We start from the raw sequence: 23,602 nt of genomic DNA on the forward strand, positions 1-23,602 counted from the left end.
GCCCGTCATTTCAACGTTAACATAACCACAATTTACCGTCTCCTGCATCGATACAATGCTACACAGACCACAGATGACCTTCCTCGGAGCGGTCGTCCTAGGGTCACCACACCTCGACAAGATCGGCAGATTACCCGTCAACACCAGCGACATCCGTTCCGAACTGCAAGTGAAAGTGCTCGATAGGACCATAGGAACACATAATCGACACATTAGCTGGGACACTGTGATCCGACGTCTCCGTTCCAACAACCTCAGATGTCGCTGACCAACACGTCGTCCTGTTCTCCAACCACCGCATCGACAAGCACGACTTCAGTGGGAACAGGGTCATCACAATTGGCGTCATCGTGAGTGGAGGCGTGTCATCTTCTCTGATAAAAGTCGCTTTTGTGTCTCCCATGCAGACAGAAGAGTCAGAATTTGGCAGCGTCGAGGTGATCGTTTCGCTGACAGAAACATTGTGGAAAGGGATTTATGGGGTGGACCTAGCGTCATGATACAGGCAGGGATTGGACTTAATGCGAGACTTAGACCCATGTGCTTTCTGAATGTTGGTCAAGGTCGGGGACACGGCATCACTGCTCAGCGGTATATCGCCCAAGTGATCAGACCCCACGTTGTTCCATTTTTTGCACAACATCAACAACACATTTTCCAGCAGGACAACGCTCGTCCCCATGTTGCCAGAGTTACCATGGCCTTTCTGCAACAGCACAACATCCGTGTTCTACTGTGGCCAGCCCTCTGCCCTGATCTGAACCCCATCGAACACTTGTGGGATGTGGTTCAAAGGCGTCTGCACTATGTGGGCCCAGTCCCTACAACTGCCGATGAACTACGCACAGTTGCTCTGGATGTGTGCAGGAGGATCCCCAGGGCCTTCACAAATCGTCTGATCCAGTCAATGTACAGGAGATGTGTGGCAGTGATCAATGCTAATGGTGGTCACTGACATTTTGGGTATTGACCCGAAACTGTGTAAGCCCTTAACATTTGAAAAAAACAATTATGTCATCTGCCTTTTAATCCATTAAACTGTCTTCAGTCAATTTTTTGTCAATCTTGCCCTATTAGTATTTCTTGTATTTACTGTTGAAAATAAATAACGTGTATACTCCATACTCGACTTGCGTTTCTTTTGCTTGTGAGTATAGTTGATTTAAGGAATGGAATTTGTACAGTGAGAAAGCTGTCAAAATGGATCCAATAGTAAACAACATTTTAATATTATAGCTTTATATATAAGAATCCTGCATGGTACAATTTATAACATAAACAGTGAAAATAATTAGATCTACACACAATATATAGAGACCTGTAAAGATCCGGGGTAGAATAGGTCTTCGGCAACCCATGCTTGCCGTAAAAAGCGACTATATGCTTGTCCTAAGAGGCGACTAAAGGGATCGAGTGGTCATGCCCGGTGACTTGGTTGATGCATGTCATCGTGTCCCAATTGCGTGGATCGATGCTCATGATGTCAATCACTGGATTGTCTGGTCCAGACTTGATTATTTACAGACCGCCTTTATATAGCTGGAATATTGCTGAGTGCTGCGTTAACCAACTAACCAACAACAAAAACAAACACAATATATAGATATCGAACGATACTAAATATTGTTAATAATTATAAAATACTATATCTATTATATCTTTGCCATAAATCCTGTATTTTGGCTTCAGTCACACTAACAAAAGTTTCAGATTTCCAACAGACATTCTCTTCACTGTCAATTACAGACAATAAGTTGTTCCCGAATAGCACTATAGCAACCCAAGCTATGACGTGCGTAATGGCGGGAAACCTCACTTCTTTCCAACATCTAACCACTAGAGATAGATGAAGTGAGAAGGTAGGTGGGAGTATTTCTGAAGTAATAGAGATAGTATTCTTAGAATTATTAACAATGATAACTTTTGTTCGATAATGCTTGCGAATCCTCTACCTCTATTAGATCTTTGCCAGAATATACCAGAGGGATCTGCCCCAAGTAACTCCCTGTGTAATTGACTGTAATTCTCTTCAGAAGGCATCAAGAATCAGTTTAATACGTGATACCTTCACTAGAATAACCGTTACATTTGCTGATCTTGTTAGTAATAATAACGTCATATCTGGTCTATTTCTACTAATTGACGTCATTTCCTATTAAAAATGGATTTTTGACATTATTTCTGGTGCTGCCGTCACTTCCGGTTTTGACTTTACTGCATTTATCCGGTGATGACGTCACATCCGGTTTCTATCCCTTCCGGCTCTCACGTCACATCCAGTCATCTGCATCTAGTTCTTGAAGCTGGTGTACTCACCCTCTGACGCTGGATTTTTGGAGTAAGGTGGCCTTAGCCAGGGGCTCGTAAGGTTCTGTTAAAGTGCCGATAACACAATAGATAGATTCCACTTGGGGAAGATACGAGATACGATAGGAAGGATCTCATTAGTCTGTTCAGAATGGGATGGTTTCCAACTGAGAGTCCGTCATGTTTAAGTGCAGGGTGAAGTGCCGATCTGTAAGCTTCTATCGTCCCATGTCTGAACTTATTGTCCTGACGTAGATGTAGTAGAAATCCGCTAAGATGTAGTAGAAAGTCCGCAACCAAAGGGATGGAGATTGTATAAGTTATGATCCCTTGTCGTCTTCTCCACTGGGTGAACTTTTGCCATCTATTGTCATATATAAGGGAGGATGAAGGTCTCATTGCTCTTGCCACAGCTTCAGAGACAAGTCCATAGAACCCCGATGTCTGCATCTTCTGCGTGATAGCTTTCAGGCGGTTAGATGTAGGCTGGGCACATTGTCATAGAAAATGTTTTCCTGGGCTGTTGTAACAGATCTCGCCCGAGAGGTAGTTTGTATCAATGAGCCACGACGTCTAGGACCCAGTGGTCGGGTTGAATCTGCTTGCAATTTTCGGTCTATGACAGAAGACGCCCTCCCACTGGTCCTGGATTCGGCATTTTGTTGAAAGACGGTAGGCGTTAATTGCACTCCGTAGACATAACCAGGTCGAAAGGGACTAAACTGACGTCCAAAAGAAACTTTACCAGAGTTTGAAATCACTCTTGCTCAAAAACAACAAAACATACATGCATGAAGTAAAGTGTATTGAGAAGATCAATATATCAACATAATCAACACTGAAAATGACAATTATACTGCGACCTAGAATGACGTCAGAGCCCCACAAAGTTGGGTGTGGTACAAAACTCGAGCTTTCAGAATCATGGACAATAGTGAGTGAGTGAGTTTGGTTTAACGCCGCTTTTAGCAATATTCCAGCGATATCACGGCAGGGGACACCTTAAATGGGCTTCACACATTGTACCCATGTCGGAAAGCGAACCCGGGTCTTCGGCGTGACGACATGGACAATAGGCAGAATACATAAACAATCTCTCACGTTCAATAACAAGTCATTAGTAGCGTGTGTGACCACCAAATGCCTCATTACACGAAAAAATCTTTGACGCACAAAAAAAAGTCAGTCGTCTGATGAGGTCACATGGGATTTGACGACATTCTTCTTGGAGGGCCAAGATCAGTTCTTGCCAGTTGGCTGGAGAGTGTGGTCGTTGTTGAACACGACGATCCATCAAGTCCCAGAGGTGTTCTATGGGGGACATGTCGGTGAGCGTGCAGGCCACGGCAGGACGTTGACGTTGTTGGCTGCGAGGAAGTTAGTGACAATTCTGGCTGTATGGGCTCTAGCGTTGTCATGCTGATAAATGACACCACGTGGCTGCTGTTGGTGAAATGGTAGGACAACTGGACGAAGAATGTTATCCATGTAACGCTGAGCTGTCAAGTTTCCGTTAACCAGTGGTGTCCTCTCCTGCCCACAGATCCCTCCCGACACCATGACACTCCCTCCACCATATGGTACGACCTCCTGCACGCAACACGCCGCCATTCGTTCACCCCTTCGGCGGTAAACACGTTGTCTTCCATCAGCCCTAAACATACAGAATTGACTTTCGTCAGTGAAGACAACCCTCTGCCAGTCACGTCGTTGCCAACGTTGTACAGTCCGGGCACATCTCAATCGCAAACGACGATGTTGCGCTGTCAATAGCTGTCCTCTGTATGGTCTAAAAGCCCTGATTCCATGAGCCCTGAGTCTCCTGGCTACTGCCTGTCGACTAACCCTGTGACCTAAGGCATTTGTCCCCGATGACGTCACTGTCAGGAAGCGATTTCGGAGGTGCAAGGTACGCAAGTACCGGTCATGATGGGGCGTGGTCACCCTGGGTCTGCCTGTTCATGGCCTGTCAGCAGTCCGCCCTGTCTGTCTGTAACGTTGCATCAAGTTGGTAACAGCAACACGGGAGCAACCGAAGGTTCGGGCAATATGGGCGTGGGTGGCGCCCATCTGTACCGTACCCAAGTCTTGTTCACGTTGTTGGACTGTGCGTCGTGGCATTTCTTTTGTGTTTTTTATCACTGTGGATGTCTGACTTGCTGTTGCAATCGTTTTATACCCTTACCCGCACGTGGATTTGCAGTTGTCCATGGTGCACGTGTTTTTCAGGTTATGTGTTTTAGATAAAATAATACTTTGTCTGAAATTAATATTTTCAGTTGGTAAAGTTTCTTTTGGACGTCAGTTTATAACGGCGGAATGGGTGGCAAGGAAGTTAGAACCTGCATTCACCTCTGCCCCCGACGATAGGATCCTCATTTCTTGTTTCGGGCTGACGAAACGATTCCTGAGAAGACTGATGTTTGCCTTATACCCAGGTCGGTTGGAACTAATCCTTCCTGGAGGAAACAAACTTCTTCTTAGGTGGCTGTTTATATGACGAGTCTTTCGGATCCCAGGAACGCTTTGGGGATAGGAAGATCCATGTGCCAAAACAGCTAGGTTGATAGTCGACACCTGGAATTGTGTCTTATCTGACCTCGTCTATGACATGTCCCCATATGCTGTTGAACATCTTATCGATTGTGACATTATCAACCTTTTCGTTTGGTTGGAAACTTGAACGAATCTGTGCTAGTAGTTGCTGACGCTGTACCAAGAGTAGCTGTGAAGACATCCAGACTTGGGTGGAGAGTAAGTCTTCCTGCATTCTGACTATGGTGTCTACCAGGCTGTGGATTAGTCCGACCTGATCCGTCCTAATGGTCACAGGATTCTCTCTGTATATGCTGTCATATGATGTCTGGAATGGTGGAATGATGTGCCAGATTCCAAGGACAAACCTGTTAATATATGCATCAATGTCCATTCAATGTCGGACGCCATAGACAGGTCTTAAATCTGGGAAGCAGGTAACGTGCTAGTTTCATAAAGTCATCGTCCAAAACTTGAAGGTCTGGAATTGAAGAATCATGGGTTTAGATACAACTTCTGCTTCAATGGAGGTAAGTGTAGCCGGTCATCATGTCTGAGCTTGATTAGACTTTCAGAATCCTGATTTACCACCTTGCCTGCATATCTCGGCCACAGCAATGACTGGTGGATATGTTGAGATGATGTAGGAGCATAACATCCTCCTATTCCGGGATCTTAGGTGGTGAATTTTCTGTCATTAGAGGTTGAAGTACAGGAATAAAATGATATAACTCCAGAATGATTTTGACAAAGCTGTATCCCTCTGTATAATCCCTCTGGGGTGAATCGTCAGACTGATTAACCTCCGTCAGAATGACCGTGGGTAACTCCCGGGAGGGGTAGATGCTGGTCATAATCCATACACTCAACGTGTTCCCTGTGCGATTCATCATCCGCTGGAGTCGCTATATGGCTGAAATAATGCCGATGCGACGTTAAATTTTAACTCACTCATCATCCGCTAGTGTCCAGGACTCCGCTATGAGTAAGGTTCATGTGGTTTGTGACGACTGCCCGTGTTTAACGGAACACGTATGGGAATGAAACAGCTAGGCTGTCCCATTATGTCCCATGCGGTTCGAGCGGTCGGCTTGAGTTCCGTCGGGTTGATGGTCACTATGCGGTTGAAGTGGCACTCCCGTAACGGTCTGCGGTGACCATACGGTGTTTGGCTGTCCCCCATACGGCCTCTTGGCCGGAGGACTCTTCTTAACTAATACCGTCTGCTTCTTTCTAAGCATCTCCATCTCCTGAGATATAGCTGAGAAATAGGACTTTAACAGGGTCAGAGGCTAGGTCTGAGTCATTAGTCGCAATCACGTCGACCGTCTTCTTTGCAGCTTCTCTTCTTCTAGCTACAGTCAAGGCTTCTGCTAGTTTGTTGGGCTCTGAGCTAGTAGAGCGCTGATCGCTTCTTGCCTCTTCAGTGCATTTGGCCTCTCTGCACTTCCAGCAGTTGCTGTGAGGATCTCCCGTGATCATAAAATGGCCACACTTCCTACAAGCAGGAGAGGGAGACTCCATGACGACAAACACAAACTTCTCACACCAGTAATACTTACGTACGATCGTCACTACAATTAGTAGCTCTTACTAGGACCTTATATATATGTTTTAAGAAAACTATAGAACAATCTTAGAGTAAATGTGACTACAACCAAGTGCAATATCGTTACAACTATTACAAAAGGTGTTGATTCAAGCACACACAGGAAAGAAGTGAGGTTTCTCGCCATTGCACACGTGATAGCTTGTTGTGTGTAATTGACAGTGAAGAGGACGTCTGTGGAAAATCTGAATATTTAGTTGGTGTGACTGAAGCCAAAATACAGGATGTAGAGGTAGAGGATTCGCAAGAATAAATCGATTTCTGAATGATAAAATGATTTCAGTGAAGACTAAAGGTGATTTCGTTTTGATGTTTTAAATAGTTTTCATTTTGGTTTTTCACTCTGCATTATCTAAATTATCAACTTCTTGGATCATTGACATATACGTAGTTAGTAAAACTTACTTTATTTTGCATCCATAGTAAGAAATAGAATTTGTAAAAAGAAAAACTTGTAGAGGTAGAGGATCCGCAAGAATAAATCGATTTCTGAATAATAAAATGATTTCAGTGAAGACTAAAGGTGATTTCGTTTTGATGTTTTAAATAGTTTTCATTTTGGTTTTTCACTCTGCATTATCTAAATTATCAACTTCTTGGATCATTGACATATACGTAGTTAGTAAAACTTACTCTATTTTGCATCCATAGTAAGAAATAGAATTTGTAAAAAGAAAAACTTGTCTAAGAGCAAAAAGAATGCATTTTTGTGATTCTGTTTTCACAATTTTAAATTGTGTATGTTGCCTCCAAGGTGTAGTTTAGCTTGGCCAAAAGAAAAGGAAAGACCTAATAACTGAAAACCATTTATATTAAAGATTTTGTTGGTCATATTTGCGAAGTTCAATACCAAAAATATATGTTTCCTTTTATGTCAAATAATTCCATTACTTTCATTCACTGACGATCACTATCGATTTCAAACTTTTCCTTTTGTAGACTAGGATGAAATGGAAAATTGTACTGAAAACAAACTATTACGAATGTCTTTGAATGTGCCTGTACATATACCAAGGTGCAAAATACACTTCTAAAGTTGTATTCATAAAACAATATGAAAGAAAAAGTTGTATTTCATGGACTGACAATACAAGTATATTTTGAGCAAAGGTCTAAGTGAGGTCAAGTGCGAAATACATACCGAGACGAGAATGTATGTTTTCTACTGGTCATTGTGAAACAAATATACTGTATGAACTGTATATACATTGAACACTACTTCAATCGAAGTTATTCATATTTTCGTTATTTTCTCTTTCACTTAATCTAGATATTACTTATAACTGTACCGTAAAAACAATAGTATTGCCTCCTTTCACCTGTGCAAGTTATCGTTTCCTTGTATTCACTATAGCCTACTCTATGCTACTTGAGCTTTCAAATTCAAGAGTCAAAATTGTCCAATTACATCTCTTTCAAGCTTTGTATAAGTTAGATTTAAACCATTAACAACACATCATAACACCCGAAGTATACATAAGCGGTCTGTGTGATTGCACAACGAAGCAATGCTTGTATGACATATAGTTACTAGTGATCGGAAATTGGTTTGTTGAATAGATTTGCTGCCCATGAAAAGGTTTCAACGATTTTGATTGAATCTTCATGTACTTATTCCTGGGTGGTAGTACGTACGTTATCATAATCTTGTGAATTATTAAGAAATGATAATGATGTCAGAAGTGATATTGGGCGATGTCAGTTTGAGTATCGTTAGGGTTGTTTAGCGATCTTTTACATTTTGCCGGAAAATGTCCGAAGTCAATACCCCGAAGTTGTTTTTATCACTAATAAAAGGGCACGGACACTTAAACCTACACAGACATAACCGGGATTACTTCATGATATACATTCCAAACTGTCATTCATAGTGTAACATAATCTTAGAAACAGTCTGCGTGTGAACAAATCACGACCACTTCCGTCAATTTTGTTTTGACGTCAAAGACTCTGACAATTTCATCGGGATTTTGCATCGGTAAATATGAATTACGGAAAATTCTCAATAAGTGTGTACTTCAACATGAATGTCATATGTCTATCACCGTTAGGACATGTAGATCTACTTTGCAATGATATGAATCATAATATTGGACATGTAGATTTCAAACAATGGCGCTTACTTGAGTTTACTTTACACATTCAGGTGCTTCCATATTAAGATTAATGTAGAAAAGTAGGAAACTTAAAATACCAGCAATTTTTATCAATGGCTAGGCACTGCATAGATCTTTTTGATTTGTTGACTTTAGATACTGTTGGAAAGACAATCAACTCGAGTTGCATGTTATACAATTTGGTTACACTGTGTGAAGTAATAAGAACGTTGTAACACGTTCGACAGTGTAGTATAGATATCGCTGCAATGAAATTGCATCACAATGCTTTGCAGACCACTGAGACGTCATTGTTACCATGACGTCACAATCAAATGACATCACTAATGGCTCTGCTACTGAAGCAAGGATAGTTTGACCAATCGGTACACCCCTAGTACCCATCCCCCTCTCTCTCTCTCACACACACACACACACACACACACACACGCGATTCAACTCATTCCACTGAATCTACTACCTCTGTCGTACCTGCTGCTGTCATTCTTGGGGGAGCACTGCACTGAGTTCCATTGATGTTTTGCACTGGCAATGTGCGGGTCAAAATGTTAGTAACCCCTACATGTACAATAAATGCTAAATCGACTTTACATCCAGGCAAAGGAATTGGTGTTATGGTACTTATGCTACATGTGTCAGTCAACATGACCTTGGAGGTTTCAATGGTACTTGTTCTGCCAGGTGGAATTTTCCTAGATGTTTCTGATGCATATCGAAAATGCTTCAGGTACTGCTGTCAGTAGCATGCAGTAATTAAGACTCCAGGTGTCAATACCTTGAGATACACCATGCCAAGTTTGCAATGCCCTAAGCAAGAGACATTTTATCCGTCTTGAACATATGTTCAAGAATGATGTACAGCAGTCGAGCAGCATCTGTGAACACAACACACTTGCTGGATTCGAGTTGTGTACTGTTTGTGAATCGGGTTTGTCCCAACAAGCTGCACTGCATAACCTTCCTGAACGGATGTTGCTCTCTTCCAGACCTGTGAATCTGTGTAACAGTATGATTTTCAAGATAACTTTGATCCAGAGGATCAACAGGGCACAGAGAACTTTTGTAGCATACCTACCTATTGATGCAAGTACCTATATTGTAATAAAGCACACATGCGTAACCCCCGAAAATAAAACAAATTGTAAATTGCATATGGTGTTTTCAGAATCAGGAATGAGAACTGGCACATTTCAGTAAATATTTATGTAAACAAAAGTATAAAACATTCATATTATGAAAACAAAACTGGTAATATGATTTCACAACAATGACTTCCTGACACATTTTTCAAGGACGATGGGGTATTAGTTGACACATTCATAGTGGTATACATGATACTGTTTGCATTGATATACCTGCAGTGGTAAAGTTATTAAAAAAATATGATAATTAATCTTTTAAAAGTAGTAGATACAATGTTGTGATAATATTTCATAACAAGTATTTGTCACAAAGTGACGAAATGTCCCCCGCCTGTATATACACCATAGTACCAAATATGAAGTCAATCCAGCGATTAGTTCTTGAGATATCGCGGCAACACCGTTTTCCAACTCCAAAAGCAGATTTGCCTGCTGTGACCTTGAAAATGGGGTCAAGGTCACCAAAACCGACTGGTGTCTGCGGTGTCTGTATATACACCATAGTTCCAAATATGAAGACAATCCTGGGATTAGTTCTTGAGATATCGCGGCAACACCGTTTTCCAACTCCAAAAGCAGATTTGCCAGCTGTGACCTTGAAAATGGGGTCAAGGTCACCAAAACCGACTGGTGTCTGCGGAGTCTGTATATACACCATAGTTCCAAATATGAAGACAATCCAGTGTTAAGTTCTTGAGATATCGCAGCAACACCGTTTTCCAACTCCAAAAGCAGATTTGCCTGCTGTGACCTTGAAAATGAGGTCAAGGTCACCAAAACCGACTGGTGTCTGCGGTGTCTGTATATACACCATAGTTCCAAATATGAACACAATCCAGCGATTAGTTCTTGAGATATCGCGGCAACAAACAGCTGGGACGTACGTACGGACGGTCATAAATACTATATCCCCTGCTTCGCGCTTTCGCGCGGCGGGGGACAATGAATTAGATCTGCACATGGAGACATTGTTGTAAACTTGAACCCACAAGGTTGTGAGTGCGTTTGTTATTATTAACCATGAACCGTATTTCTCTATGAGAGTTACCTCCCTAATGGTAATATGTTTACTCCTGCAGCCTGACAGTCAATTATTCACACTATCCAAAAGTGCTAATATCTCACTACACCGAAACTGGGTCAACATTTCCTGCTATTGGCCTATCCCGACCCTCGACAGACAGTCCTTGCTACATGGAAATGGGTCAATGTTTCCCATAATGATGTGCTGTGTGGGGAAATAGGTCGGATAGAGTTAGACTTCACCTCCTAGCGGCTGCAGGCAAGGAACGCAAGCGTTCAAGGACAGGTAAACCAGTCTAGGACAGGATGTGGCTCCCTGTTATGATTGTAGCCAAATAACATACACGTTTAATATTGTGTAATAATTTAGTTAGGAATGTTTTAAAAAACCTCATAACTGTTTTTATATTTCGTATGTACGCATATCATTATACACATGTGAGACAAACAAAGTTTCTTCTGAAAGTTTGGTTACATCTTTCCAACGATTACTCAACCCCATGGCCCATGCCCCCATGAAATTTTCTAATAACAAATAAGACACAGCGCCTGGTGCCCTGCAATAACAAGTTGTTTATAGATACTCATGTCAATAATACATCATCTGTCTACTATGAGATCCCAAAGTTCATGCCTTGACTTACACATAAATGCAAATTAACAATGTTTCACCAACTAATGAACTGAAGTTGAGTTGGTTACTGAGCAAGTGTGTTGGGTTTAGCCCCTTTCCTGGCATGCCTAACGCAGCTTGACACAGGACAGCAGCCCAGTGGCCCCACTTCTGCCAAAGACAATGTGGGAGCAGACAAACACAGACTGCACCAGCTTGGACTCTTCTTCAGGGTGGGGGGATAGTGGCACTGATGTCTTTGTAGCACCATATTATACACCTTTATGGCAACAGAGTGGAGTGAGTGAGTGATGCTGCTTTGAACAATATTCCAGATATATATGTTAGACTCAACAAAATGTGGGAGGAAAGCCTGAGGTGTTGCAGGTCATATTTGTCAAAGACCTTACATACACCAGACCAGCTACCAATATAAGGACTTGATAACACATTTAACCTTACTTTTGCAGCTCCCCTCAACTGAATGTTCCTGCTCAGAAACCATAGGGCCACCATGGGTTTTTCTAGTTGCCTAAGGGACCAGGGATATATGGACGGTCATGATGGAAGCTCACTTGGACCAGTCTTTGTTAAGTTTACACAACATTTATGTAGTTTTTCTTTGCAACAATAACAGCAGAAGACTAACATTTAGTCTCTGAAATCTAATATTACACAATATCCTTCTTGACTCTAAAAATATAAAAAATGTCTCTATGCTGATTTCAGAATAGAGCTAGATTGAGCTGGCTAGACTTGCTTTTGTATGCGTTTCTAGATTTATATTTTTTCATAAAATAAATATATTCCACGGTCCTGATGTCCTGCATTGTGAAAACTCAAGCAACATGTTGATAAGTAAGGTGTTGGTTGGTGTTACAGTTATAGGTTGACTTGCTTCAAATAAAGGATCTATATTTCTAGTATTCCTGATGAAAAGAGACGAAACACCAAAATCAATTGATAAATAAAATATTTATTTCTTTATTTTATTCCCCTGGTTTTTTTCCATTATCATTGCAACTTTAAGCATTACAAGTTGAAAAACAAGCAACCATGGTGTTCCTCTGTGAAATACCACATTATAAACAGTAAACTCCTCCTAGCCTGAGATCCTCTGCATCAGACTGATCACATGCTTCACTGACCACACTCACAATGATTGAGCACATGTGGAAAATGGAATTTCTCCACTGAAGACAAAATTGTTTGTGATGAACTGATAGAACATGACAGTCACTGGACTCCAAATGTGTTATGATAAATCTTCATCATCAAATAGATCATCAAAATCTGAAACACATTCAAAGAAAGGATTAAAACCAGCACAAAAACTTAAAGACATGAAATCAACAGTGAACAGCCAATTTGATTGAGTGGTAAGTGTGGAGATGATGCCAGAGCTAGTTTTTGGTGGTGGTTAGAGTTGAAGTGTATGTACTGGTCAGAATGGGAAGGTTTCCTGTAGACGGTGGTTTGGATCTTTTTGGGGTCTCTGGATACAAGGACGTCTTGGAAGGAGTGAGTGAGTTCGGTTTAACGCCGCTTTTAACAGTATTCCAGTTATATCACGGCGTGTCAGCTTAATGTGGGAGGAAAGCCCGAAGTGATGCAGGCCTTAGACCTTTACCACTTTGGTGAAACCTATGAGCACGGGTATGGTGCTGACAAACCTAGAAACATAATCGGGGCGAACCCAGATTCGAACCCACAATCATAGATTTCTGGCGCGCCCAAGGGACACAACTCTGCACAGCGAATCGCGGCGCCTCAGACGACTGGGCCACCCGTTCCCCCCGTCTTGGAAGGAAAGTTGCTGGTTGTTCTCTGCCTCCATGATGAACTTAACTCGGGGGGTGCTGGGTGTTGAGGTGCTGGAGTAGTCAGGTGGGGTCCTGGTCTTTTCTGAGGATGACAAAGGTGTCATCTTCCTTCCTGTACCAGCAGATGGGGTTGATTGGGGATGTGTAGAGGGCTTGTTCTACTTCAAAATGGGTCATGTAGATTTCACTTCACTTCAACTCTAACCAATCCCCTAAAACTAAGTCTGGCATCATCTCCACACTGACCAAGAGAGCCAAGAACATCTGCTCCAGCAACCTTGACCTTGATCAGGAACTTAAACATCTACAGCATGTCTTCATGAATCTCAACCAGTACCCACCAAGCTAGTCATGAGGCCATGTCCACCACACTCCAGCCCAAACCCAAATCCAAACCAACCACACAAGAATCTGCATCCATCACAATCACCCTATCCTACATTTGCAAGACCTCTCATCAAATCAGCAGATTACTTAAGCACCAAACCGGCATTGATACCATCTTCACCGGCTCCCCATTCCAAAAAACTATCCTCCAAGCTGATAGACACAACCCCCCAAAGGAATAATCTATAAGATAAATTGTGACTGGTGATTTGTACATAAGGAAGTTCTATGCATTTCTGGTTGAATGACCTGAACCCTAAATATCAGCCAGTCATATGATTGCTTATATCTTGTTGGCAACATAGGTGCTAGCTCTAAGGTTGTGTCATCTCACCTAATTTGTATATTTTGTACACCAATTACTGTAGTAGCCATTTTGTAACTTATTTTTCATGCAGGTCTTATCAAAGATTCAGAGGCCAGAAATGAAATTTCTAATTTTATATCTTGATGCAAGGATAATTGGCTTTAAATGTCAAGAAAACAAAGGAAATTTTCACAGATTGTAGGAAAGATAACTCATTTTTAATCCAATGGTTTTTGACAATGTTGTAGACAAGCATTAATATCTGGGCACCATCATTGATTCAAAACTCTCAATCAATGCAAATACAGAATATATATATATATACATATTCACTGTCAAAAGAAATGCATACCATAGCAACATATAGAGAAGTATATACATAAGAGATGTTTCCAATGTGTACAACTCAATGACGAAACTAACAATCAGTCAAGTGTTACCACAAATTGTCTTTATTCTCATCAAGCTATGCTGCACATGATGTGTAATCTTTACACACTACTCCTGCACGAGATAAAAGGAGCATCTGAAGTCATGGACCTCTGATGTCACATGTGATGCATTGATGAGCGTCGATTCACACAACATACCAGTATGTTCCTGTGTGCATCCAACTAATCTAACATCTCTTGATAATGAGCAATTCTCTCAATATTAACCTACATGCATGATATTTGCGTTTCTTTTGTCGTTGAGAACATAAACTGGGTCAACAGAGGTTGTATTTCCTTCGTCGTTTATGACATTTTCAAATTGACTCTACCATCATCTCAATGTTTTATGAAACATTTATTTTAAGTATTTTGACTTTTAACTTCACTAGCTGGTTTGGAAACCTGTTTGTTCGCAACAAAAACAGACTTCAAAATCTGTAACACAGCAAATAAAGTCCTGGGCATCGCTCTCCAGGACATCAGCTGTATTTAGCGGATCCACAGGTCGCTCCCGATCTGCACCAATCACTGATCTGCACCAAGGCAGTGAAATCTTTAAGTTGTTCATAAATAGAACATTTTCCAGGGTATGGCCTTGACACTACTGATCAAAGTTTCAAAACAGTTTCCAAGTGCTGTAAAAGGAAGTACTGGATGGTTCTGCATGGTTTCACAAACAAGGTGTGGCAGTAGTGGCTAACTCTAAAGCATCCCCATTTACATACCATTAAAGAAATCTGCATGAACAGACTTCTCATTTGCAGCAAGGTCCATAAGTAAAGCACTTGACCCTCCAGCCTACAAAAAAAACAACAATTTACCGAGAGATTTACATTGAGGTGATAATTGAAAATGCTACATTTAAGATGAGTGAGATAACGCCACATCGAACAGTTACTTCACTCATGTCCACTTGATCTGGGAGGAACCCCCAAACAGTGTTCGATTTAAGCACCAGCCCATAGGCCTGAGGCAGGTAGATCTTGTGTAGGACCTGTAGTTTCAAACTTGTATGGGTCCTTATGGCCTGCAGCAAATCTACTTGCCGTTTTATTTATCACAATAAGATGAAATTTCCTAAATGAGGATCTGAAGAGTTTAGTCAGAGCCCACAGCTTCTAAAGTCTGTGGGTTCTGATGGCAGATTGGTATTTGTTTCATTTCAAACACAGCACCAGATGTTGCAAGTCTTAGATGTTTGACAAACCCAGAAATTACAGTGAATCTAGGAACTGAACCACGATCATAGGTTTCTGGCATGACTAAGGGACACAACTCTACACAGTGCAACAGACGACTCATCTTCCTAAGGCAAGGGTGTTAACTGAATATATAAGTCCAGTTCCCACCCTTGCCAAACTAGGCAGAAATTCCAGGCTCAATCGCCACTAGTGGCTATTACAAGTTAAGTCCCTTCTATGCCCCACCTACTGACCAATCAGATTCCATCACTCATATCACTTGCATTTTCTGGCCCAGTCAAAATGATCTGATCAATAATCAAGATCTATATTGTAATAAAACGGGTCTTACCAAGCAAAGTGCATGAAAACACTTGAGCACCTTGATAAAAAACATGAAAAGATTCGGAAAATATATGCCAACACCTAGTTGATGGTACACATGCTTTGAAATCCTGCAGTCGTCCGAAATCTGCATGTTGAAGTCCATGCTGTCACCCGGATGTCTAGATCTTAACACGTTTCTTACTGGACTATGCAGATACTCGTTAGTCCAGCCAAAATGTAACTCCGGAATTCCAGCCTAGTTTGGCTAAGGTTGAAACTAGACTTCTATAGTCAGGTAATGCCCTCGCCTTGGGAAGATGCAGACAACTTGGAAACCCATGCCCCAAGCCCAACATAAAACACGACAACGAATATGATAGAAATAAAAGAATATGTATTGTATTATGTTTAGGTTTGTGATTTTCTACAATATAGGTACATTTCTGCTCTGAGGGTGCATTTCTGCAAAATATTCACTGACCGCAGAATCACAGAATACAGCAGGTATAGGACAGTTTCCAAACTTGGCAGGAATTTCTGAGTTATATTTTTGCTGCTTCGTAAGCAACATGGCCATGCAGATTCCGGTTGACTGCAGGATTTACAAAGCATGTGTACCATCAACTGGGCACTGACAGATATTATCCAAATCTTTTCATGTTCTTAATTAATGTGTTCAAGTGATTTTATGCACTTCACATGGTAAGACCTGTTTTATTACAACAAAGCTCTTGATCATCGATCAGACCATCTGGACTGGGCGCCGCTATTTTGTTTGAAGCAAATGCAAGTGATATGACAGTGGAATTTTATTGGTCAATAGGAGGAAGGTAGAAGGGACAGAACATGTAATAGCCACTGGAGGCACGAGTTCAGCAAAGGTGGAAACTGAACTTCTAAAGTCACTGAACTCCCTTGCAATGGGAAGATGACTGAGTGTAATTCCAAATTTTATTATCTTTATTATCTGACATACTACATGAGGCGATAAGTCATTACAAATCCATTAACAGTTTTCAATCAAATGTTTCCATAATGTCATTCAGAACATTTGATCATTTACTGCAACGTGTGACATAAGGTAAGAAAGGGTACAGCACTTTACCAGGTGCTCTTTTAACAACTTTCCATTAGCACCACGCAAAGGATCGAGTTAATCTAATTAACCAACACATTACCTGGGCTTATTCAATGACATTGCGTGTAAAGATGACAGGTCACTGAGAGCAACTTATGCACACTCAATGACCCCAACAACTGCTTGGCTGATGTCACAGGGCATTGTTTTGCTGGTGTGTTTGCAACAAAACTTCACAAATTATGTCATATGGTATTGTGAAGAGTTTGTAAACTTCTGTCATTCTGAATTCTAAAGGTAGCAGAAATGATACAAATTATACAGATTTACATTCCTTTTGATTAAAGGGACAGGAAATCGACTGTTATAAAGTACTGTCTTGGAAAGGGACCGTATTGTTAGCTCTCCAAAGGGCTTCGATGACAGCATGTGGATGATAAATACAATAATGGAAAGAGTTTTCAGGTTTTGGGGTATTTGTTCAATGAAAGTTAGGGAGTAGTGCACTTTACCAGGCGCACTTTTTCAGATCCAATTAGCACTGCAGGAGCTCGAATGTGTTTCGCTGGCTCACCTGTTTGGCTAATTAATGCGTTAATTAGCCGACGCTCTACCACTGAACCATTAGCCCTATCAAATGTAATCAGTGGTCGTTTGAATGGGTCAATAGCACTCCCTTAACGTGCATGTGCAATTAAGTAAGCAAAGAATTGCGCATACATGTGACGTCATGCTCAGCCCTCCCGTTCATCTTTTCTTGAAGCCACATCCCACCAATGATTGTATCCATATGATGAACCAATCAAGCAATGCTATGGTCAATGACGATGTTTTAGCATCACGTTCAATGCGATGATTCTCGTGGACTGGCTTACTATCCGCGGGGTTTAAGGTGACTTCACAGTAGCCTGCCCCCATTGTGGTAGAGGCCAGTTGACCCGGAAGAAAGATTCTAGCTACGGGAGGGACAGCCTTGTTTGGCGATGCCAGACAAAGAGCTGTGGCCAGGAAGATTCCATTCGGGAGGGGAGTTGGTTTTCTGGCTCCCACCTCACCCTGGTACAGCTAATGAAGGACTTGTACAACTGGGTGTACAAGACTCGGTTCACATCACACACTATTGGATTGGATCATGTTCAGCAGGGAGGTCTGCATGACGGTGATCAAAGCTGACAGCGAGAAGATCGGCGGCTCTGGAATCACAGTGGGGATCACGGAGTTTGGGAAACAGAAATACCACCGTGGGAAAAGGGTCGAAGGAGTCTGGGTGCTCGCCGACATCGAAAGAGAAAGTTGAGAAGTTTTCCTTATGACACTATCTGACAGCGGCCACCCTCATCCCAGCCATCGAGGGGCACGTTGAGAAGGGGACTACCATCATCACCAATGTGTTGGAAGGCCTACAGCTCATCTGACAGTGAACCTCTCATTGAACTTTAAAGACCCTGAGACAGGAACACACACAAATACCATAGAGTTGACCTGGGATGCAGTCAAAAATTGTGCCATTCCCAGTTCTGGGACACAGAAAGCTCTCTATGACTCCTACTTTGTGGGATATATTTTTTGTAAGAAATATCTGAGTTGCGCCCATGACAAATTCCTGGCCTTTTTGGATGATGTCAAGTGTGTCTACACGCTGTCTCTGGAGAAAGTGACAGCCCTGCTCACCGAATGTCAAGCCCTACACTCCGTTTAGTACGAAGTAGTTGAGACAACCGAAGACGCAAGTGCATAAGCCCTGCCTTGACGTTTTTCGTCCCAAAGTGACATTTCCAAAACAGACAGCCAACCAAGACATGTCTACAGTTTCCCTCCTGGAAATCAAGCTGCACTGACGAGTCCTGGTGCGACGAGATGTGTTTAAAAGGATTACTCTAATCAGATTACCCAGATTAATGCTTTGAAAAGGTAAGAATTTATGGCTAACCGTTGTCCTAAGCAGGCTTACCCTAAGGACCGAAAAGGGTTGCTGGATCGTAAAGGCATGTCAGTTTCCCTAAGAAGAGCAAGGGGTGATGGATCATGAAGCGAGAGTCACTAGCATAAGCCATGGTAATGGTATAGCAAGCGGTTATAGATAAAATGGCTCCTCAGCAAATCGACACCGATTGGCAAAAACGTCAACTTGCCTAAAGCGAAAAAGGCTTCTATTGCCTGGTGGAAACAGCACCTCAGTATATTTTTTACCTTGGTACTGAAATAAAACCCACATGGTCACATGCAAACACAAATAATTGTGAAATGTTGAAACAAGTTTACATTAGAAACTAGCCTCTACTCCAATTTACTAGCCGACTCTGATTGGGAGTCTAAATAACTAAACTTATTGTGAAAACATTACATGCTTTGAAGTAAAATAAATGAAATTAAACTCACATGGTCACTTGCAAACACAAATAATTATGAAATGTTTATCGCCTTAAAACAAGTTTACCTCAGAAATTAGCCTCTATTCCAATTGATTGGGAGGCGCAACTTAACTTATTGTGAAAACATCATATGCTTTGATTACCTTTACTCAATGTCAAGCTGAAACCGAGTCTGTTTGAAATGTCAAGAAATTGAACTACAGGTATACTATATATTTATTATTTATTTTAGCAAGTAGGAAATAAATAGTAATTTTATAGATATTTCATATATATATCTCCCATTTCTGCCGGCAGCCAACATCACAAGAATATTTCTGCAGATAAAAGACTGTGTCCCCGCACAAGGAAAACATATACCGTATATCGCTGCGTATAAGGCAAGTTTTTTATCAAAATTCTTTCAAGTTATATTATAGGGTAATTATTAACCAAATCACCGGTAGATTGCGAGAAACATGTGCACAGGTGATTTCTACTTCAGGCTTAGTTTACGAGGAAATACACACGGTAACCTTAATCATTGCATATTAAACACTGTCTATCAGAACAGGAAATATAATTTAATCAGTAAATCATCATGTCTAGTGTTTTATTATCTCAAATTTAAAATTTGCATCGACCAAGTTTAATTTTTATGATCTGTTCATATCCCTGAATTCGCTGAAGAGATATGATGTAATGTGTTTTGTCGGAAGACAAACACATTTTTATTGCAAATGTAGGGATTTTGAATGCACTGGTGACATGCTTTATAGACAGGGCATATATATTAGCATCGATTTTAAAGGCTTGTACAGGAGGATCGCCTTATACGTATGGTGGCTTTATAGACGGTACTACAACATAACATAGCATGTAAATAAAGCATATATACTTCTACATAAATCACTCTTATCGTTATTAAAAATAAAGGTGCCATTTTCTCCCGACAATTAGTAGCCGTTTTCGCCAAATGAGGTGCTGGTTTTGCCCAAGAAATCGGTGACATATTGCTGAGGTTCTGTTTTAGCCTGCGCCCATAGCGAGACAGCGGTCACTCTATAGCACAGTAATTGAGCGGATGATAGCGCTCGGTAAACTACAGTTTATCTATATGTGTAGACTCATACAACAAGAGGCAGGGCACTAGTGACAGGGGTACTAGGCTGGGAACTCTGGGTAGTGATGGCCTCCATACGACCGAGGCATGTTTGTATTGAAAGGCAAGCCAAGTGCTAACGGTAGCGTTGGGTGTGACCTACACTAACCCTAACGAATGATAGCATATGGCAAAAACCTTAATAATAAAATGTCTACTAGTTCTTATGATGCCTTAACTATTGGGCTGTTTGGCAAGGCCTAGGCTACAATTGACCAAAGCACATTAAGTCTTGTTTTCTTATGAATGGTCGAGTATTGGCACTGACAGACGTGTTGAGAAATAACAAAAGGTTTAGAATTAAATAACCTCTTCAATATCCATATACGGGCCAGCACCCTCTGGAAACATTTCGTCAGCTACAATCGCTGGTTTCATTTTATGGACTGTGTCTTCTTTCCGTCAAATACCTCTTTTGCGACTGGCTGTGAATAGACCTTTACGACTTCACAAACGGAAGTACGCTTTACGGCAGAAAACATATTACTTTCCATGCGACTGTCTCGACTGAAAATGAGTATTTGTTGAAGGTTCCAACTGTGAACAGTATTGACATGCTTGGCTATACATTGAAATCAAATATTTCAGAGTGTATTTAAACAGTCCGCTCTAGCCCCTCCTAACATTTTTATTTGGGCACACCAATTGTGTCGTCAAGACCTGTAAAACTCATGATTTTGATTTAATCGTTAGAAATTGCCAGTGAACAATGCCATTTCGAAAGTAACATTATTGTGTTCTGTCCAACAACTAAACTGGTAGAATCCGAGGCCATATATACTACCAGTCCTGTTGCATAAAACATCTATGAAAACTACTTCTCTAATCATGGAACAGACATTTACCTGTATATAAGTATATAAAGTCAATTTCTTACAACAAACAATTCTCACAAAACTGGTTGCCTTTCCCAGTGACATGTGACCTGGCTACGTCAGAGATCGTCCTCACGTGAAGTTGTGGTGCTGTATTCTGAAGGTGCGCCAAAATGAATATTATTGTCGCCGAAACATGTATCAAATTATAAAAAAAACGTTTAAAATTATCGTTTCCAAGGCTTTTGCCGAAAAGTTACCGGTCCTTGAAAACTGGAAAATATTAGTATGCTCCAACAATAAGGAAGCAGAATAGTGTTGAAGACCTAAAGTGTCTCACGTTTTAAGCTTTTTATTTTTAAGGTAGCAAACATATGAAGACAGAGATAGTGTGTTATGTTATGGATATGGAAAAAATGACCAACCGACTTTCATGCACTAATTAAAAAAACTATATTTAAATGATTTACAATACACTTTGATCATCAGTGAAACCTGTGTGTGTTGTTGTTACTAAGCCTTTGCAATACATACGTTCATACCGTGTCGATTGACCGCACTCATATAACCTATGCGAGTACATGCAAAGAGTCAGAACCGGTCTCTAAATAAATCGCCAGGTTACATCAGAAACTACACTAGAGGGGAGTTTCACGCCCAATCAAGCGTTATGAACACACACTTTATTAGAAAGAATAAACGGCATCTGATTGTTTAAATGCGTTTAGGGTATTTATATAATATAGACAGATTATACCCATTTATCCAGTGCCAAAAGTCAAAACACCTATTCCTGTTTAATTAGGGTAAATATCTGGATTGACATACATGTTATAGTTCGAGGGCTGTCCACAAAACATGTAAAAATGCGTCATTCTAAGACAAAACAGAGTGGCTCACGGCGAAAAAAACATTTTTTTAAAAAAAAGCAAAATATTTCACAAGTGGTGAATATACGTAGAAAAGAATACACAAAACTAGGTCCCCTTTCGTCAAATAGTGTCTTGATAACGCCAAGAGAAGCCTCACATAACCAACGTTTCTACGCATTAATAACTGTCTTTCGGAAATCAGTACGATTCACGTGATGCCAGTCATATGACGGGTGTATAAGCAGTTAAGTTTAAGACATTGCACGTGAAGTATCATTTGAATTAATACTGGGAGGCGTAACAAACAGGTAATTTGTCTCTTGTGTGCTACTGCGAGTAAGGTATACATCTCTTGTAGTAGTTTCAGTTATAATTTGTACTCGTTAATCTCGAATATATTCTGATTTCAGAAATACACTCCGGTTTGTAACAGGGACAAAAAAATCCTTTGGGGGAGGAAGTAAATTTTGAAAGACAACCACTGCAGTAATAATGAAGACCTTTCTCATATTTGCCCTGTTTGGGATAGGTAAGTTATCGTGTTGAAAATCGTGAATGTTCTCTAGACTATGCACCTGGGTTACAGGCAAGACACAGGTAAAATGATGGTCATCATGGTCACGGGACTGATCACCTGAATGATTTCATTAAATATATGCCCAGACTTCATGTGTTATCTATTAGAATATGGATAGGTACCGAGATGTTATCACATTATTATTATTATTATTATTATTATTATTATTGGATTCTAACGTTAATCATGATCTAATGGACAACAGGTGATGCCAAGATGTGTTTAATTTCGATTTACCGTAATTATAGCATGTATGCTCTTATGATTTATTTAATAAGGATTTATATATTATAACTATTGGCATCAATGAAGTGTACCATGTTTACCGGGCACAGTGTTGTAAAATGCAGGGGAATGTGATAATCTAATAGATAATGAACATGCGTTAGTACTGGAAATTATAAACACTGAGAGCAATATGAGGAGCTACTCTTGGTACCAGTAACATGACTCTATACTCTGAAACTAACCTTACACCCTTAACTGAATAAAACAACTGATAAAATTCTAAAAAAGCTATGCTTTTCATTACTTTTTTTTATCTTAAGTATGTAAAGTTATGGCAGCAACTATAATAATATAATAGTAGAATATATTATCCCTGGTACAGTAAATGGTTTCAGATATAAGTTCCTCCGATCATTTCATCAAAATTCTTTCAGATTATTATATTTCTGGTAGGTCTCGGAAGAAAATGTGTATACAGTTACTTAGTTTTTTCATGAGATATAGACGTTATACAAACCTTTTATCCTTGTCAAAGATGGCTAATACCACAAATTTTGTGGGTTTTTATTCAGTGAATCAATGTTGTTATCTTTTTGAGTGGAAAACTGGAAATAGTTGGTTCTGAAGTTTGCGAATACCAAATACAATTCGAAACCTGATAATTTTCCATTCACCAAAGATGTGAGCGAAAACTAAGACCCCTACTAGTGGCAT

The 23,602-nt window shown here is 40.6% G+C and overlaps 1 protein-coding gene and 1 pseudogene across 1 annotated transcript in view; both read left to right on the top strand.

Annotated features, from left to right (window-relative positions):
* Positions 1-697: 697 nt before the first annotated feature.
* Positions 698-18,582, top strand: LOC139448909 (uncharacterized; annotated as a pseudogene).
* Positions 18,583-22,300: 3,718 nt separating this feature from the next.
* LOC139448586 (lysosome-associated membrane glycoprotein 1-like) overlaps positions 22,301-23,602 on the top strand; it is a 36,849-nt gene continuing 35,547 nt past the window's right edge. The window contains exons 1-2 of the mRNA XM_071230154.1: positions 22,301-22,391; positions 22,494-22,612. Of these exons, the coding sequence (XP_071086255.1) occupies positions 22,576-22,612 (37 nt within the window). The 5' untranslated portion in view covers positions 22,301-22,391; positions 22,494-22,575. The remainder of the gene's footprint in view (positions 22,392-22,493; positions 22,613-23,602) is intronic.

The sequence above is a fragment of the Haliotis cracherodii genome, unplaced genomic scaffold (assembly GCF_022045235.1).
Source record: "Haliotis cracherodii isolate W230 unplaced genomic scaffold, xgHalCrac1.p SCAF_7, whole genome shotgun sequence".
NCBI classification, from domain to species: Eukaryota; Metazoa; Mollusca; class Gastropoda; order Lepetellida; family Haliotidae; genus Haliotis; species Haliotis cracherodii.